The 14,740-nt window shown below is 40.5% G+C and overlaps 1 protein-coding gene across 1 annotated transcript in view; it reads left to right on the top strand.

The window, feature by feature from the left end:
- DPP6 (dipeptidyl peptidase like 6) overlaps positions 1-14,740 on the top strand; it is a 438,719-nt gene that overhangs the window by 253,096 nt on the left and 170,883 nt on the right. The window contains exon 3 of the mRNA XM_013943645.2: positions 7,866-7,964. Within this exon, the coding sequence (XP_013799099.1) occupies positions 7,866-7,964 (99 nt within the window). The remainder of the gene's footprint in view (positions 1-7,865; positions 7,965-14,740) is intronic.

The following is a 14,740-nucleotide window of genomic DNA, read 5'->3' as shown; positions in this document are numbered from 1 at the left end:
TCCCTCGATCTGCAGGCGAGTGGTCCTAGGGGACAGCGTGATAGAAAGTACTGAGCAGAGAAGGGGAGCGGAGACGGGAAGAAATGAAAACAGTAGGAAGAAGAAGAGCATAGGGTGATGAAGTGACAAAGAAGAGATCTAAGTTGTGAGGAAGAAGTTTATAAGAGCTTGTAGTACGTGAACTGACATGCAGTTCAGCAAATGTAGCCTATCTTCTCTGACATAACTCTTATTCTACAGTCCTGCTGTGCAGTAGACAGTGATAAAGTAAGAAATACAGGACTTCACTGAGTTAAATTTGAAAATGAGTGAAACAATCCCTATGTTATCTTTTTGGTCATTTAACTTCATGCTGTGTGCGGTTTATTTCCTGCTATCCTGAAGTTTTCAATGTCCTGCAGAATCTGGTGTTGAGTCCTTGGCTGATATAAACAGACATAGCTTTAACTATAGTGATGCTGTTTTGAAATACAATGGGGACCTACCTCTTGCATTAAAATTATATAACTGCATTAAAGAACTTATCAGAGTAGAATCTGGAATTTTCAGCTGAGTTGGGGTACATTTGCCATTTCTGACTGTCATGCCAGACAGTAATTAAATTAATTAATGTTAAACTTTTATTAAGATTTTTCTTTAAATTGCTTTCACTAGGGATCAAATTTAACACCTTTGGACAGTGCAGTTCATCTAAATGTACTCTCTGAGGTGTTTTGGGGCATGGTCTGTGGACTGTAATCCCATCAGGTAAAATTTACTTGCAGTGATGAATATTGTCCCTTCTCCATTAGATATGGAAATGTTATCTTTTATTTTACAGAAGGGTAGTCCAGACTTTTCAAAAATGAATGTTGAATCCTAGATTCCTAAATTCATATTTAGGGCCTTCAAGAAGTTGTCAGTGGTTCAGATAAATCAGACTGCATAAATAAGAACATGGTTACAGCTCCCACTTAAGAGCAGATTTGCATATAGATGGATACATGGGCAGAAGCTTAAATATACCTGCACAGTCTCAAATACAGCCTAAATCAGGAGTCCTTCTTTTCCCATGACCACCTGTAATAAAGATTTTTTTTGTAAGGGTGTCGTATGATGTGGAGTCAGAATAAAATCTGTTGAAGATTTAGCAGCTCTGGTTTTAATTCTGGGCTCAGCATAGGCTTCATGCAGGACTTCTCCTGAATCTTGCTCCAACTTCTCCATAGAAGAAATGACACATAAAATCCACTAATGACTGTTAAGACTGGAGATACTGCAGTGGTGTTGTTGAGGTAAATTCCTCGACAGAAAAGTTGTACTCAACATTGAGACCCTGTAGTTATCTTCTGAAGCAGTGTACTCTAATTTTAAAAGACAGAAGTAAATATGGATTATTATGATGGCCTTCTATTTTATGTGGTATGAAATGGGAATGTGAAATACACATATTTAGTATTATACATGAAATTCACTTGTGTATTTTTGTGTTTATATTTGTATGTGCATACACAAAGACATTGTCTCTTTGGGATGTATATGCATATACACATAAATCACACAGTTATTAGTATGTACTTAGCAACAACTCCAAATAGCACCTTTGAGAGAGTCTCTCTGTTTAAATCTTTGGAACACCCAATGTCATTTTCTTTGCTAAATTTTCATGGTTTCTGAGATTTCCAGTTACCCGATTTGCTCAGACTGGGTTTGGATTGGATTTTCCCTGCTGATGTTTCAGAATCTTCTCCCACATGTGAATACAAAAAACTCCAAGCTCAATACTGTCTGTTTTTATTATGGATCCAGACTGCTTCATGGTGAGACTCTGCCAAGGATAAAATCAGATAGTTTAAGTTGCTGCTGTGGCTTGGCAGCAGCGGAGTTCAGTCTTCTCCTGGGCCACTGGCCCTGGAGCTTGTTACAAGGACACACTATGGCACAGGGTAATGGGAGGCTCATTTCACAGGCATTGCCTGCCAGTTGGTGTTAAGTGAGACATTGAAACATTGAGACTGGCTTGGCAAACATAACAAGCACTGCATTGCTAATCCTAACTGTGGATAGTACTTCCCAACAAGGTAGGAGCGGGGAAAACCTAGGAGCCTGTCCAAAAGGGGAAGAGGAGTCTGCACTTACCTGCCATAAAATAGTTCACTGGAAAGAGATATGTTTATCTTTTCGTAGCCAAATTGAAAAATAAGTGATAAATATTTGATTTAGAGCAGAGGAAATGACAGGGGGACAGCGAAGGAAGGCAGTGAAGCAGCTCTGTGAATGTGAGAAGCTGCTGCCAAATGTAAGAGTAGCATTGGAAAAAAAACCTCCTAATTGAAAATGTCTCAGGCGGGGTGAAGAAGTCTGGCATGGGCAGAACGCAATGCCTGACAGTACTTTACAATTTTTAAGTCTTTTTTCTGATGACAATGTTGGAGTTCAACCTGATGCTGTCCTGCTAGCACAATATCCCTTTTCCTTTTACCTCTGATTTCCCCGCTAATATCTGTCTATAGTGGCCATCTCACTGGCTTGGAAGCCATTCTTCTTTCAGTATTTTGCCATTGATTTGAAGGCCTTTTTTTCAGTGCTACACTAAGGCATGCAATGTAGAGATGCTTTAAAACCAGTGATGAACATCATGCAATGCCTAAAGAGAGTAATTTGGGGCATGACTGGAATACAATGCAGAATGCAGGCTTGAAACCTGTGCTCACGCAAAGACAAGTGGTTAGCTGGACCCATATCTTGCATCACGGTGGCGGGTTTCCCCTCCACTGTGAAAGTCTGTGCAGTGTCCTGCAAAAGAAAGAGTGAGTGGTAGAATGAAGAATGGGAAAGGTCTGCTAAACAGAGCAGTTACTGATTAAGCTATTTAATAACTGAGGAAAAGGGATTTATATATCTCCTTGAGTTTCTTTTGCAAATCAGTTCACACCTTTAAAAAGCTTTTAACTCTGGATTCAGCTTCAGAAAGGCTGAATTTCCTACTAGTTTGAGTTTCTTAGAAGGAAGACACTCACTCTGCTCAAGATTAGCTCCTAAACTGTGAACACCATTCTTTGCGTGCAGGAGACATTGTAATTACAATAGCAGTGCTTTATTGCTAGCTAATATTTTGATCTTATTTTATAAAACCCTAATAAAATTTCAACATTTCTATGATTTGTACATCTTTTGATAGTCTAGAACAGCATTTTACAAAGAAGTAATAACTGGTGAAAGCTTGTATTTAATTACACTGTAGTATACTGCATGCATGCAATTGCCTACACTGACGGAGTCTGTCGTGTGGGGGTGAGTCCTGCCATTCCACCCACCTTGGAAAAATATGAGGCTCTTTATATAAATGATAAAAGTGTGGGACTGAGCCTTTCCTAACTGATGGTTGCTCACTTGTCACAATATGTGATAACTGCATGAGTCCTGTCCTAGAAGTGTTGTGTGTGTATTTGTATAAACACACCCAAAAGCTAATATTTGTGTGCGTACACACCCCCGACCCCCATCAAAGTTAAAGAGAGGGTCAAATTCTACAGAAATGTTGATGCAAAACTCCCCAAATTCCATTAGACATTTTGCTTAGGAAAAGGCTGCTGTCCAGGGCCCTCTATTTGGAAAGTGAGGCAAGCAAGGACTTTGTGCACCTCTCTTCCTGATATTTAAAGCTTTGTGGAGATACATATCAAGTTTGTTCCTTTCAAATCTGACCTTTAGCTGAAAAAAGAAAGAACATCCCATTCCATATTAAAATTTTAACAAAATTTGAGGAAACATTTTTCACAGAAATGGTGCTGAAGATAGTCATTGTACAGCACTAATTCACAGTACACTGTCAGACAGCCAAATGAATTGCCCAGTTAGCTCAGCGTGACTTTTGCTAGTCAGGAGTAGCAAGGAAATATCCTTCTGTGACCAGCTGTGCAAGTGTTTAATTTGTTTATTTTTAACTGTTGTATATGAGTGTTTATTATACACCATTTAAAAGCAGGATTTGACAAAAAGGAGAAAGGCTGCTTGTTTGCCTTGTCCCAGGCACACTCCTTTTTGGGTACAGTGAGGTCTGCTGGAGGGAAGAAGGGGATCTGCCTAGAGATCAAGTAACCGTGGTGAGGCGTGAAGGAAGCTTCTGGCATGCTGCGTCAGGCCTGCAGAGAGGTGCACGCTCACAAACACACATACAGATGGGCTTGCAGCCTGTAATAGCTGGAGATGTGTGAGAAAAGCATATGACACTGACCTGTAGCTGAACCCCAGGGATGGTGGAAAGAAAGGTGGGCACCCAAAGGTGACTGAAAAATTGTTAACCATCAAGCAGCCTCTGAGCATTGCTGGAGTCGAGAGGAAGCTTGAAGGAAAGGTATTGCAAAGGCACAACAGGCAGGGAGGTCTGCTTCTAACCCTTCTCCTTTTTGCTCTGTGTTTTGTGAGTCTTTGTTCCGACCTGTGTTCTGGAGTGCAGGGTTTTATCAATTCGACCCATGTCCTTCTGGGTGTGCTGACTTCAAGAAAGAGGTGCAAACAGATGAACCTAAAAACTCTGACCCACTTAAGGTTCCTGTCACACCTTTAAGGTTTTTAACGAAAATAAAACGGAGGAAGTTTTCACTTTGTTCTCTCAGCATATATTTGTGCTGTTGCGTCCATGGGTTTTGACTTGACGATCAAGTCCCAAGTTCTTTGATCACCTGCACCGCTTGTGTGCTGCTGTGCAGTCAGCACCTGGTTGGCATGTGGCATCTGGGTCCTCTCGTGGGGGCGTATGAGTGCAAAGGAGGTGTTGACACATGCTTCATCCTCTCCCTCCCTAAATCCAAGGAAGCTCCAAGGTCTCTGCAGTTGTGTGTGGACACAACTTGTGCTCACCAGCTGGCTTAGACACACTAAGGTACGCTCAGAGACTGCTACTCAGGACAGCATGGACAATTTGAGATCCTACAGTTGCATTTCTTCCTCTGCAGATATTTCCATGGGGGTCAGAGGAATGGAGACGGCATTCTTAAGGAATGCTCCAGCTGACCTGTGTGTTAGATGAGAGGTCAATAAACCTGAATTTTTCACTAAAAATCATTGACTTCTTTTTTTCTCCCCAGCCCTATGACAGAGATTCATGTTGTCCATGGTACATTACAGGACCTATTGCAGCTGCTATTTTGCTGGAGACAGTAACAATCTCAAACAGAAACGTTTCCTGCACAGAAAGAGTGAACGAGAAGGGCTTCCCACCCTGCCCCATCCCTAAACTCCAGCACAGACCTTCAGTTGTGTCTGTCCCTAGGACCGTACCAGGGGGAATAGGGTGTCAATATCAGGGTATAGTTTCTTCCTTGGTGTGACTTCTTGAGAACTGGTGCCTGAACCAGCTGTAAGCCTGGGGCAGCATGTGGGCTGTGAGAGTCACGCTCTGCACGGCCCGAGCTCACTGGGTCCCCAGCGCTAGGACCTTGTGTCATGGTGGGAACTAACTGTAACAGTTTCCTGGAGTTCCTCTGACCCATATTTTCCCTTTTAATAAATCAGATTATGCCGAAGAACTTGGCATAACATTGTTGCATAGAGGGATTTGGCAGACAATTTGTATTAGTGTGTTTCGTTCCTTTGGAAGTCCAATTGAGCAGTGTGATTGAAAGCTCAATCAGGCTTAAAAATATGAAAATTTAAGAATATGTTATATTTTGGTAAAAATAATAATTTATATTAAAACACCTTTTAGTGGAACAAGACATTTTTCATAGTTAGTTTTCAGTGCTTTCAGGTAGCTCAGGAGCTTCAGATTAATGAAATAAAATAGACTTTTCTTCTGGGAAAAAAAAAAAGCCGCTGCAAGGAGTTTGTTTCCACTGTTTCTAATCACCAGTGTGTTCAGTCACTGTAGCAAGTTTAGTACTAAACAATGTTAAAGATACTTAAGGCTGCATGACACCAGTCGACCTCAGGCACTGGGATGCTGTAGTGATGAGAGACACTGAAGCACAGAGACCTGTTGTGGAAATACTCAGGATGTGGCTTAATCTGCTTCTTTAAAGAGCAAACGTGTTTAAGGCTGATTGAAAAGATTCCATGAAAATATGTTTTAGTAAAAAATTGAATGTTCAAAACAAATTATTCATAAAAAGTGACTGCTTGTCACACACAAAAAATACAGGCAGGAAAAAAAAGGAAAGGATATGTTAATCAAAAAGAAAATTGTGGATTTCAGTTTTTCTCCAGAAAGTTTCAGCTCTTGACAAAATGAAAATCCATTTTAATATTAACTAAACACCCAGTATAGGATTCTGCGATGTAATGTACACACTCTTCATCTGTAAGACCCAAGAATCCATTGATTTAACATATACACTTCAATTATAGGCTCAAGAACCTCTGTTGTGTTTATATAACCGTTATATAACAGAGAAGTGGTGATAGAAATGAGAATTTGCTTTGCTACAGGAAAAGAGGCTACCTGTGGTAAATGTCAAGTGGTTAATTTTGTGCCTGGGTTTTATTCAGTTCGACTCACGAGTACTTAGTCTCAGCAGTATCCTAGATGAGACTGATCTTCTTGTAAGAATAATATAAATACCGACAGAGAGATCAGCTCTGCGTTTTCTTCAGACTGTGCTTTGCCTCAGAAATCTCTTGGCAGCTGCTGGCTGAGTCACGAGAAATGCGAGCGGACGCACGACCTGCTCTGGCTGGATGATCGTGCGGCGTGTGACACTGCACGCTGCGACCAGAAGACTTTCAGGACGGAAAATATCTAAGAGCACCCTTGAAGGTGGTGCCAAAGAAAGCAAGACTTTTAAGCTTGAACTCCCCTTACGTACCTGTTATTGTGTCCCAGAGCACCGTTGGATGTGACTCATTTAATAGCTTGTTTAAAAATTCTGCAACCCCATGAGCTACTTTCTAGTATTCTTTGGTTTTTGTAATAAGTAACCACGCTTTCAGTCTTGAAATTGTCATTGAATAGTTGTATACAGATTGATACCTGTATTCTTGTTGTTCCTATATTGCACAAGACTTTAAGATGACTGTATGAAGGACAGCAGAAAGGGACATAGTAAGTATATCATTACAGGGGAAGGGGAGCGTGCTACAGAATGGAGTAAAGAAGGGTGGATGAAATGAGGGACACTGTTCATTACCAGTTGATCTTCCAGAATGTGAAAATTGCAGTCTGGTTTTTCAATTTAAAAAGCTGTCCAAATTTGCATGAAGCTATTGTGTTTGCCAATGAAGTTGTATATCCTTTTGCTAAAAATGAAGATTATTATGGGCCAGATATCCACCACCTACGGATTTAGGGATACGTCTCACAGGTTTTTCAAAAATATCTATGCAGTTAAGTGTCGGATTCTCATTGAAAACCTTTCTCAAATTCCTAAAATAATCCATCTGCAGCTTTAGAAGGCTAAATACATCTGTAAGTCCAGTCCTGTGTGACATTTTTTCAGGAAATAAAAATATAAATTCTGAAAGCTAGGTTACTTTTTAGTTTCTATTGATTTAACTAGTAGTTTCAGAACAGTCCTAATGTTCAGAATAGTTTTAATACCCTTCAGGATAGTCAGAATTGTGTAGAGCTATGGCTTTTTTGGCACTTTTTTTTAAAATCTTTTTTTTATCAGGGTCTGTTCAAACACATGTGTTTTGGACCGCATCTTGGTCTTTTTGTAGTTGTTGTGTCCGGGCTTAAACAGCCAGGAGGTAATAGTAAGATGCTTTCTAACCGTGAACTACGAGGTGGTTCTTTCATAATACTGACAATGTAAAGGGGCCTATGCATGGCAGAAAGCTTAGTGTGTCATTTCCAAATGAGATATGATATGGCACTCATAGCTGCTGTATTTTCAGATACATCTCAAATTAGAACTAAAAGCTGTTTGCTTTCAAATGTTTTACAGTTGAAGATAACAGCTTGTCTCAGAAGAAGAAGATAACGGTGGAAGATCTGTTCAGTGCTGATTTCAAAATTCATGACCCGGAGGCTAAATGGATAACCGGTGAGTTAGACCTGAACGCGCTGCAATGCCTTCCCTTCGCTTATTCGCTCTCTAGGTCCCTCTTTTTATTTTCTTCTTTACTCCTTCTGTTCTTCCCTTTGATCCTGAAATTCGATCCTCAGATTTCCTATTCCAGCTTTCCTCATGATAAATATGCAAACACCATTGCTCTGTTACTGTTTTTTATGCAAGAATTCCCCCCGGGCTCACGGCTGTGCAGCGAGAACCGCAGCCATCGTCCCAAAGAGCTTCCCGAACTCGGTAGGCGATGGAGCAGGTGGTTGGAAGAAGTGGCTGGAGCACTATCACAGGCATTATTTTACATAAACAAATCTTCTGGTTTATATTCCCTCATCAAAACATTTTTTGCCAGCCGAGAGGTGAAGTGTTGCTTAGCAACTAGCAAAACAGTGGTCCAGCAGCAGCTGGGCCAGATCTCGCACGCCGGCCATGTGCTCTTTTCATCCTATGTTGCTGTATGTTTCCTAGTCAGGGGAAAACAGAATAATCCTGGAATTAATGCAGGCAGTATTTGCTGGAGTAGATCTGTTCTGTGGGTGTGGATTCCCGCTCCCGCTGGAACTTGCTGCAGTCTGAATAAGCTTTGGCTGAAATAAAATGATTTCTGGTATGCCATTCATTTACGTTCCAGTCCGGCTTCTATTATTAGCTAAGTTATTAGTCTTTCGAATTTAGTGGGGAATTGGATCAAGTCCTTACCTGTGCTTGGCTTTCCTTGTCTGTTAGGCCCACTGAGAACAATTTTAATACCTGCAATGAAGAGAGAGAGCGTTAAAAGGCTGTGCTGAATTAACGCGTTCCCCAGTCACCCTCAGCACAGCTAGCTCCAACTTCTCCCACCAATTCAGCTATGCACTTCTGGTGGAGAGGTGACTGCAGACGATATGCATCTTCACAAACACACCTGCTGTCAGGCAGGAGCTCTTTTCGAGGTTGCATACTCTAAGGAACGCTGCTCCCCATAACCACTCTTTGTGAAGAAAGAGAATGGAAATATTAGCTGCACTGCGGGTGGCAATTATTTGTTTAGCATTCTTCTTTAGGCACTGGTGTCCCTAATGGCCCTAATGAAGGAAGAAGTGCTTTACTGAGACCTTTGTTGCTAATTTTTTATTTGGTAGGGTATGATGGAATGATAATGAGTTAAACGTACTTTTGTGGGAACTGAGAATGAAGTGTCATCATGAAACTGTTTATTACCTCCCCCTCTGACGACTATAGCTTTTCATGGATACAAGGGTTTTTTTTCCACAAAACTTCAGTCTTCTGCACAAATGCAATATTCCTGTGTTTTTCCAATTAAGATCACACACTGGCACCATATACACTTTTATTAAGAGTCCAGTAGTGTCATGCTTTAAACTCTGTCTCCCTCCTCCTGTGTGCTCTCGCTGACTCCAGTGCAACTTAGCATCAATCAGCCTTGCTTGATCTGAAATTACTAATGTATTATTCCTGTATAGGATAAAATACAAAGTAGTATTGTGCAAACCCGTATCAATATTTTAAAAGGATTTGTCCTGCTGCTGTACTACTAATGCCACACATTCTGATTTTACTATATCTAGAGAAATTTCATGAAGCCAATAGTAATTCTCTAGATTTACCCCAGGATAACTTAGCTTTTAAGGACAAAACTCTAATCTACAATGCCATTCATCAAAGGGCCCAAAGCCATTTTACAACATTAATTACATTTTTGCATTATAGTTGCTTTTCACAGCTCTCTGTAGCTGGGTAAGCGACAAGATCTTGATTAAGATCACTGACAACTGAGATGAAAGACCAGTAGCCCTGATTCCCAGGCACATGTTCCTACTGTTCTAATGTTCTTAGTTTTTTAAATACAAATGAAAGACTCTGAAAATGCCTAAGCCAAACTGGTAAAACTTGGTGCAACAAGAGTACTGCAATGGCATAGCAGAAAAATTGCATGTTTAGAAGTAGGACCCAATGGGCAAAATGAGTTTAAGCTCTGTGGGGCAGCAGCACAGTTCTTAAAATCTAGTTAGTTGTAGTATATCCTTGTTCCCCTTCTGCTGTTAATTATATATCAAAATACTGCGGTCATTCAGAGAGCTGCATACCAAACTGCAAAATGCAATCATTTTGGCTCCTTTCAAATCTACATTTCCTTCCTTTTTTCCCTCTTTATTTATTTCTTCCCTTTATTGCAGAAGATGGGAGTTTGATAGCCTCACCAAAGATGAAGCATGCTGCACGTTTAGGAGTATTTGAATCATCCAAGTGATTCTCTTCCAAAATAGTTCAGCCAGTAAAATATCTGTGTTCTTTCAAGTAAGTGAGGGGCTGATTCAAACCCACTGAAGGAACAAAGTCTTTCCTTTGACTTCAGCAAATCTTAGACCGAGTGTTAAAATTCCAAGTTACCTCTATTCAGGATAGCACTTAAAACCATACTGAAAGCTCACTGAAATTGCTGGGATGCACTGATGTTGAAGCATTTTTTTTTGATTTGGGGTGGGCAAGTGGAAATAACATTTCCAATCAATAGCTATGTCATTCCATTGATTTCAAAGGATCTAAGAAAAGGATAATCAGGTTCAAAGTTGACATAACTACATTTCCAACGCAAAGACTGCAAGATTTCCCTAAGCTTTCAATAGTGACTTGAAGCTGGTTCATGGATATGTTTGCATCCTTTTTATTGGAACTGCTATTAAATTTACTGGCATAAAGTGGGAGATGAGCCAAAAATGGAAATTTGTCTGAACCTCCTACAATTTTTGTAATGCTGCTGTAAATTCAAATTCCAGTTTGCATTTTTATCTGGTGGTTTAGGGAGAGGAAGGAATGTTTTGTTTAATCAGCTGCTGCTTTTGGCGTCTTCCACTGCGGCAGTCATCATTGTCACTGAATCAGTAAGAGCGCCACAGAGCGGAGCAACACGTTCATAGGCCAGAATCGATTGTTCCAGAGTTTGTTTTTAGTTCCACTTCTTCCAAGGATTGCTGTTGCTTGGACTTGCCCCATAGCATAAGTTAACCCTGGATTTATTGTGAAGGTTTATGTCTTCAGGACAGTGTAGAAGATGACACAGCAGTATATATAGTAGATACATAGCATAGGATGTTTGAGATGCTACTGGTGATCAGATAGCACACCATGACATCCGCCTTTCCTAGCAATCCAACCACAAATCCAAGCTGTGGCTCTCTTCCAGATACATCTATTCAATTCCTCGTCTCCTGTGCTGCTCTATTCATCATTCAGTACATCGTATCCTGCGTTGTTCTATTATCATCCTCTATTGTGAACTTTCCTTAACTGTACAACTATAATTATGTTGTCCATATGCTAAGCATGCATGCAAGCTCCAATTATCAGCTGTACTATGCTCATTTCATACTGTGTATCTTTAAATGTTGTATTTGGACATTTCCTCGTTTGCATATCCTCCTCCGTACAATATCACAAGTGTCCTGCGCACGCCTTTTGTTAGTCCTCTTGTGAATGACAGATGGCCCGCTCGTTAGTCTAGTCTCTAACTGCTTATCAGTTATGCTCAAGTGCTGCATTACCTTGTAACTAGATTTCGCAATTATTAGGCTTTTCCTGTATTCCTATAGTCTGTGGTTCTGATAGAGGATTTTAGCTCACGTTTCTGAAAATCTCACTGCGATTCTGCAGTGTTCCCGTAATGGTGGACCAAAACCAGGATAAACACAAGTGCCAGTGTTGGATACTGCAGAACAGCTCAGTTGTCTGATTTGTCCTGAAGACAGTAACCGTTGCCTGAACATGATGTGAGAAGCAGGTCGGATTATGAATGCTTTCTCTGAGCCGCAGTGGCTTCTGTCAGCTTTGAATCTGGCTTCCCGTTTTCTCTTCCCTGCCCCTTGGGATTGCAGGAGCGGTCGTCCTTTTTCACAGGGAGGCAGTATGCTACCTGATGTCAAAAAAGGCAGTAAAGACTGAATTGCATGCACCACTCATGGAGAGCTATGCCTATCTTTTATTTTCTTTGTACTTAATGGCAAATACATTTTGCCCACACTGAAAGTGCTTTGCTGCTATTGCTATTAGAAAAATATAATAGCAGCCTATAATATACTGCCCTTGGTTATTGTGACGGATTGGGTGCAACATGCCACTGTTATTTCTTGGACGATATTTTCTAGCCTTCCTGTTGGCATCTTGCAAGACAGAGTGCATATAGCAGTGGTTGCTGCCAGGGGATTTTTGGCTGTATGTTAGTGACTAGAGGCTCCAACAAGGAGTGCGTCTCCTCTTGCTAGGCACTGGCCAGGCACGATGAGACAGCCCTTGCACAAAAAAGGCTATAGTCCAAATAAAAAGGGTAAGGAGTGAAAGGAGAGTGCAATATACCCATGCAGTGAGGAGCACCGAGGCATAGAAACACCAAACGACATGCTCAGGGTCATAGGAGGTTGACTAAAAAAATATCTGAAAATCAAGCCCAGCTGTCACAGGTCCCTGCCCAGCTCACTTAACCTGCAACATTGGCAAAATATTGTTTATTCTTACCCAAAGAGGAGTAGAGGGTAAATTAGCAAAAGGTTCTGAATGCCGTTTTCAGAAATGTCTTAGTTATTTGGAAACCTGCCTGGCAGTGAGAGCCAAAACCACTCCATGTCTAGCTTCTGAAAATGGCAGTTAGTCTTTTATGTCAAAAGACCTTCTGAAAAATATACTAATAACTAATATCTAGGTATAGTAGAGTGGTCCTTTTGTCTGTAATACTGAACCACATATGTTTCACTGTATGTTTTACTAATAACATTATAGAATCTTTTTAAGCCTAATATTGAATTTAATGACCTAGAACTAATACGTTTTATTTACCATGCTGAAAAAATTGTCTTGTAGTAACTGAGGTAATTTATTTCAGTTTACCTTTAATAATACTGCTCAGATCAACAAACTTAGATAGCCCAAATGCCCCCAAGCCTATTCTGGGCAATGTTAATTCATTGCGCTGTATTGATAAAAGCACCGATGCATTTCAAATGATGCGGATGTGGAGTAAATGAATTATTTATACTTTGCTTTACATAGATATCACAAATTTTGTAAGTGCTAATATTTTTCATTTTTAAAAAAAGGTTTCTGTTAAGGTGCTACTTTTACAGCCTTGAAGACTAAAATTACATTGTTAGAGAAATATAACATGGTTAGCTGGAGTGCAGGCTTCTTCAGACTGCTGATCCAAGGGCCAAAAAATTGGCTGTGGACTAGTGACCATCTAAATTGTAAAGCAGTGGGTGCCTTTCCCTTGACATTGTTGGGCTGCTGGAGTGAAAGAAAAAATCATCGTCCTGAGTTTGTCGCCAGAGGAACAAATTCCTTCTCCTTGTGCAGTGCAGTTTTCAATCTCATGTATGTTTTTGATCTGCATTAGGAAAGGGGTATACATCAGTGCAGATGCCCTTGAATGCAGGCGCTGCAAGTTTTGGGCCACACGCTCATCCCAGTTCTCAATTTATGTTAACTGGGTGTAAACTAGGAACCGCTCCCAGGTGTTTATCTTAGTATAAATCTAGTGAAAGCATAAATGGAATTGGGTTACTCTTTCTGAATATTTGCTTTGTTTCCCAGCTTGCTGAACTAAAATCCCAGTTAATTATTCTCAATATATTTTAAGTTTATGTTGAAAATGGTTTAAAAGAAAGGATTTAATGGGCTTAATGGTTCAAAGAAATCTTGTCCCACTCCCAAATCTGGTGTGCCAAACATCATATCCTAGCTAGTGCTTTGGCTTTGCAAATGTCCTTGAAATATTTTCTGATATAAACAACTAGTTTTCTGGTGCACAGCACATCTGTTCATGGCATTTAAGGTTTCAAAGAACTTCCAGCCCTTAACTGCAAGGAACGCCACAGATCCCCACAGCCTGGAGCAGCTGTATGGGCAAAGTGCTGAGGTAAAGACAGAGCAGTAAAGGAAAACACTGTGCTGATTAGAGGAAAGAAGGAGCAACGGCTGAAGGAGGGCTCTAGTCTAGCAACGTGTGGGAGTGTGTGGCAGTGCTGGACACACACGTCCATGGGCAGAAGTGGCTAGGGTGGCATTTGGAAACTGTGGGTTGTGATTAGTGAACATATAGATGCTATTTAAGTAGGCACATAGCAAACTTCCAGGTAGTGCTGGTGGCAATGGAAGTGTCCATGTGCTTTAAAGATGGTTAATTGCTACTCTCAATCCAAATGCTTTGCTGATGTCCTATGTTGCCAAAACAATAAATAATTTGTCTAGACTGTTACAACAGGAAAGAAGGGAGCAACCTGTTAAATCATTAGAATCATAATTTAGATTTTAGACCTCATCCTGGACAGACCAGTCCGTGCAGGGTGTTACAGCAAACAAGCACATTTATAGCCGCACTGTGAGTGCCACCACCCAGTCTCTGGAGCAGAAGCAGTGCCATGGGCTCACTTCTGCTCCTTGCAGGTTTAGGTAGCTTTCATGACAAGCACATTTATTGTCATATTTATTTCTGTTATTGTAACATTCATTTCTGCAAGTAATGAAATACATACTTTTGAAAAAAACATTCTTGGCGCTGCAATACTTACATTAGAGTATTTAAATATATTTAAATTAGAATGCAGCAAGAGAAGACAGTAAGAAAGGAGTAATAACAGAGCTCTGGAGTGAGCCTGGGCTGCAATAGTAAAGACAGACAACCTTTTACACTTGAGAAGGCCAAGATTTTCATGTACCTAACCCTCTATTTAGGAACTTCCACTGGTAACCTACTTTCTCCAAAGCCT

The sequence above is a fragment of the Apteryx mantelli genome, chromosome 2 (assembly GCF_036417845.1).
Source record: "Apteryx mantelli isolate bAptMan1 chromosome 2, bAptMan1.hap1, whole genome shotgun sequence".
Classification (NCBI taxonomy): Eukaryota; Metazoa; Chordata; class Aves; order Apterygiformes; family Apterygidae; genus Apteryx; species Apteryx mantelli.
The sequence above is the reverse complement of the archived record's forward strand: the minus strand, read 5'-3'. Positions and strand labels throughout refer to the sequence as shown.